Source organism: Borostomias antarcticus, assembly GCF_949987555.1.
Source record: "Borostomias antarcticus genome assembly, chromosome: 9".
Classification (NCBI taxonomy): Eukaryota; Metazoa; Chordata; class Actinopteri; order Stomiiformes; family Stomiidae; genus Borostomias; species Borostomias antarcticus.
In genome coordinates, this window is record NC_140242.1 from 1,908,218 (window position 1) to 1,913,217 (window position 5,000).

The following is a 5,000-nucleotide window of genomic DNA, read 5'->3' on the forward strand; positions in this document are numbered from 1 at the left end:
GTTATATAGTCAGAGTCTTGGATATATAGTCAGAGTCTTGGATATATAGTCAGAGTCCTGGGTTATATAGTCAGACTCCTGGGTTATATAGTCAGAGTCTTGGTTATATAGTTAGAGTCCTGGATATACACATGTAGTCAGAGTGTTGGGTGTATAGAGTGTTGGGTGTATAGTCGAGTGTTGGGTGTATAGTCAGAGTGTTGGGTGTATAGTCGGAGTGTTGGGTGTATAGTCGGAGTGTTGGGTGTATAGAGTGTGTGGTGTATAGTCAGAGTGTTGGGTGTATAGGGAGTGTTGGGTGTATAGTCAGAGTGTTGGGTGTATAGAGTGTTGGGTGTATAGTCAGAGTGTTGGGTGTATAGTCAGAGCGTTGGGTGTATAGAGTGTTGGGTGTGTAGTCAGAGTGTTGGGTGTATAGTCAGAGTGTTGGGTGTATAGAGTGTTGGGTGTATAGAGTGTTGGGTGTATAGTCGGAGTGTTGGGTGTATAGTCGGAGTGTTGGGTGTATAGAGTGTTGGGTGTATAGTCGGAGTGTTGGGTGTATAGAGTGTTAGGTGTATAGTCAGAGTGTTGGGTGTATAGTCAGAGTGTTGGGTGTATAGAGTGTTGGGTGTATAGTCGGAGTGTTGGGTGTATAGAGTGTTGGGTGTATAGAGTGTTGGCTGTATAGTCAGAGTGTTGGGTGTATAGGGAGTGTTGGGTGTATAGTCAGAGTGTTGGGTGTATAGAGTGTTGGGTGTATAGTCAGAGTGTTGGGTGTGTAGTCAGAGTGTTGGGTGTATAGAGTGTTGGGTGTATAGTCAGAGTGTTGGGTGTATAGTCGGTGTGTTGGGTGTGTAGTCAGAGTGTTGGGTGTATAGTCAGAGTGTTGGATGTTTAGTCAGAGTGTTGGGTGTATAGTCGGAGTGTTGGGTGTATAGAGTGTTGGGTGTATAGAGTGTTGGGTGTATAGTCAGAGTGTTGGGTGTATAGGGAGTGTTGGGTGTATAGTCAGAGTGTTGGGTGTATAGTCAGAGTGTTGGGTGTTTAGTCAGAGTGTTGGGTGTATAGTCAGAGTGTTGGGTGTATAGTCAGAGTGTTGGGTGTGTAGTCAGAGTGTTGGGTGTGTAGTCAGAGTGTTGGGTGTATAGTCGGAGTGTTGGGTGTATAGTCGGACTGTTGGGTGTGTAGTCGGAGTGTTGGGTGTATAGTCGGAGTGTTGGGTGTATAGAGTGTTGGGTGTATAGTCAGAGTGTTGGGTGTATAGTCAGAGTGTTGGGTGTATAGAGTGTTGGGTGTATAGTCAGAGTGTTGGGTGTGTAGTCAGAGTGTTGGGTGTATAGTCGGAGTGTTGGGTGTATAGTCAGAGTGTTGGGTGTATAGTCGGAGTGTTGGGTGTGTAGTCAGAGTGTTGGGTGTGTAGTCGGAGTGTTGGGTGTATAGTCAGAGTGTTGGGTGTGTAGTCAGAGTGTTGGGTGTATAGTCAGAGTGTTGGGTGTATAGTCAGAGTGTTGGGTGTATAGAGTGTTGGATGTATAGTCAGAGTGTTGGGTGTATAGTCAGAGTGTTGGGTGTATAGTCAGAGTGTTGGGTGTATAGAGTGTTGGGTGTATAGTCAGAGTGTTGGGTGTATAGTCAGAGTGTTGGGTGTATAGAGTGTTGGGTGTATAGAGTGTTGGGTGTGTAGTCAGAGTGTTGGGTGTGTAGTCAGAGTGTTGGGTGTATAGTCAGAGTGTTGGGTGTATAGTCAGAGTGTTGGGTGTATAGTCGGAGTGTTGGGTGTATAGTCAGAGTGTTGGGTGTATAGAGTGTTGGGTGTATAGTCAGAGTGTTGGGTGTATAGAGTGTTGGGTGTATAGAGTGTTGGGTGTATAGAGTGTTGGGTGTATAGTCGGAGTGTTGGGTGTATAGAGTGTTGGGTGTATAGAGTGTTGGGTGTATAGAGTGTTGGGTGTATAGTCAGAGTGTTGGGTGTATAGAGTGTTGGGTGTATAGAGTGTTGGGTGTATAGAGTGTTGAGTGTATAGTGTTGGGTATATAGAGTGTTGGGTGTATAGAGTGTTGGGTGTATAGAGTGTTGGGTGTATAGTCAGAGTGTTGGGTGTATAGAGTGTTGGGTGTATAGTGTTGGGTGTATAGAGTGTTGGGTGTATAGAGTGTTGGGTGTATAGTCGGAGTGTTGGGTGTATAGAGTGTTGGGTGTATAGAGTGTTGGGTGTATAGTCGGAGTGTTGGGTGTATAGAGTGTTGGGTGTATAGAGTGTTGGGTGTATAGTCAGAGTGTTGGGTGTATAGAGTGTTGGGTGTATAGAGTGTTGGGTGTATAGAGTGTTGGGTGTATAGAGTGTTGGGTGTATAGTCAGAGTGTTGGGTGTATAGAGTGTTGGGTGTATAGTGTTAGGTGTATAGAGTGTTGGGTGTATAGAGTGTTGGGTGTATAGTCAGAGTGTTGGGTGTATAGTCAGAGTGTTGGGTGTATAGAGTGTTGGGTGTATAGTCAGAGTGTTGGGTGTATAGAGTGTTGGGTGTATAGAGTGTTGGGTGTATAGTCAGAGTGTTGGGTGTATAGAGTGTTGGGTGTATAGTCAGAGTGTTGGGTGTATAGAGTGTTGGGTGAATAGAGTGTTGGGTGTATAGAGTGTTGGGTGTGTAGTCAGAGTGTTGGGTGTGTAGTCAGAGTGTTGGGTGTATAGTCAGAGTGTTGGGTGTATAGTGTTGGGTGTATAGAGTGTTGGGTGTATAGTCAGAGTGTTGGGTGTATAGAGTGTTGGGTGTATAGAGTGTTGGGTGTATAGAGTGTTGGGTGTATAGTGTTGGGTGTATAGAGTGTTGGGTGTATAGAGTGTTGGGTGTATAGTCAGAGTGTTGGGTGTATAGTCAGAGTGTTGGGTGTATAGTCAGGGTGTTGGGTGTATAGAGTGTTGGGTGTATAGTCAGAGTGTTGGGTGTATAGAGTGTTGGGTGTATAGAGTGTTGGGTGTATAGAGTGTTGGGTGTATAGTGTTGGGTGTATAGAGTGTTGGGTGTATAGAGTGTTGGGTGTATAGTCAGAGTGTTGGGTGTATAGTCAGAGTGTTGGGTGTATAGAGTGTTGGGTGTATAGTGTTGGGTGTATAGTGTTGGGTGTATAGAGTTTTGGGCGTATAGTCGGAGGCCTGCTGATATCCCTTGATTCCTTACAGCTTGTCAGTTCACCTCAGCACCCCTGAAAAGCCCCATGGCATCAGACATGAAGGCTAAAGTGTAAAAACATTCATCTAATCGTATTCCACTTGACAGCTGGACACAGACGGGGGTGGGAGGGGGGGTATCAGATGTGGAGAGAGGGGTTCATGGTCTGAGCAGACACCCTGGCCTGGGGGCTCTTAAAGCGGGGGGGGGGGGGGGATCAATAGGTTGGTGGTGAGAGGAGAGCTTGCTGGAGAGTAATGATGGTGATGATGATGATGATGATGATGATGGTGGTGGTGGTGGATCTGTCATCTAACATGGCTGTCAATTACAATGCATTTAACACCGTGTGGGAGATCTGATAGGCAGAGGAAGGGAGAGAGGGAGGGAAGAAGAGAGAAAGAAAGAGAGAAAGAGACAGAGTGAGAGAGTCAGAGAAAGAGAGATAGATAGCATAATACTCAGAAGACGAATGGGCACATAATACTGTCATCGTGAGTTAAACCACTGTGGCCAGGAAAGTAGTCCACATGCTCTCCCTCCCTCTCTCTCTCTCTCTTTCTCTTCCCCCGTCTCTATTCCTTACCCTCTCTCTCTCTCTCTCTCCCTCCCTCCAGTCCTCCGGTTCTCTCTGTCGATCAGCGGAGGGCTGGGATAGCTAGCGGAGGCCCGGCTGTGGCTGCGCGTATTTGGTTAAGAGGCGTGGAGGACAGGCTTCCCCACACCACATCTGCTGCCGGGCTGCCCTTATTTATTGTGAGATACTCCGGAGGCTTTCCAGCAACATGTGGAGATGTTTCTACTGTCACACATTAAGCGGGCGGCGGAGGGGAGAACACAAGCCCCCGGCGAAGCAGTTTAGCGGCGGCGGCGGCGCGCCATGTTAGCTCGGGACCACCGAGGAACAGGAGAGGAGGCGACTCGTAGGAGCCATGACAGGAACCGGCCCAGGATGCAACACTGCGTGGCGGCTAGCCTGATCTACATCTAAACGAGTCTGACTGAGAGAGAGAGAGAGAGAGAGAGAGAGAGAGAGAGAGAGAGCGCAACGTGTACAGTATTTATCGGTTTCAAGGCCGTAAATCTCCACGGTCTCAGCTCTTAAACAAATACAAATACGATCACAGCAAGAGGGAAAACAAAGCCGGCGAGGGCCGAACTCGACCGGTGCCTCTTAAGTGCCGGCCATTTTTCCATCTGTGTTGATTCTTGTGAAGGAGGAGAGGGAGCAGAGCGCAGGGAGGCTGGAGAGGAGGAACAGCCATCTGTTTGGGGATCGGGGGGGTCAGGAGGGGTGTTGTGAATCAGTCTGTGTCTTCTCCTAACTGGTGCCCTTTGAAGGAGACCAGGGAAAGAGTCCATGTTCCAGTATATCTCTCTGAATGCACAAAGAGGACAGGGGGCTGGAGAGACGTAAAGGGGGGTGGGTGGGGTGAGGGGAGAGCAGAGGGAAACGAAAGACGAGTCGAGGAAAGGAGAGAAAGAGAGCAACAAGGGAGGGGAAGAGCGGAGGAGAGCCAGGGGGCGCGGAGGACACGACGTAGCGAGGTTGTGGAGATGAGTGCGAGTGGCGCGGCGGCCTCACCTTGCATCTGGTAGCTGTATGGGGCCTGGCCAGTCTGGGGCGTGGTGAACCCAGAACTGTAGCTGAGGAAGCCAGTCTGTCCCGGGGACTGGGACTGGCTCAGCCCCCCCTCCGTCTTTATGCCTGCCCACAATGGACCTAAATCAGTTAGTGACACTAGATCGGTTTGATGCACAGGACACAGTCAACACACAGGTTTTAATTACAGTGAACAGGGCACAGGAGCAGGAGTCTGTTGGCTAGTCACACTAGCTATTGAGTCAGC

The 5,000-nt window shown here is 48.7% G+C and overlaps 1 protein-coding gene across 1 annotated transcript in view; it reads right to left on the minus strand.

Moving 5' to 3' along the window:
* Nucleotides 1–5,000, minus strand: part of eya1 (EYA transcriptional coactivator and phosphatase 1) — a gene marked incomplete at both ends in the record, with an annotated part of 25,574 nt that overhangs the window by 13,420 nt on the left and 7,154 nt on the right. The window contains one exon of the mRNA XM_084443507.1: nt 4,736–4,858. Within this exon, the coding sequence (XP_084299633.1) occupies nt 4,736–4,858 (123 nt within the window). The remainder of the gene's footprint in view (nt 1–4,735; nt 4,859–5,000) is intronic.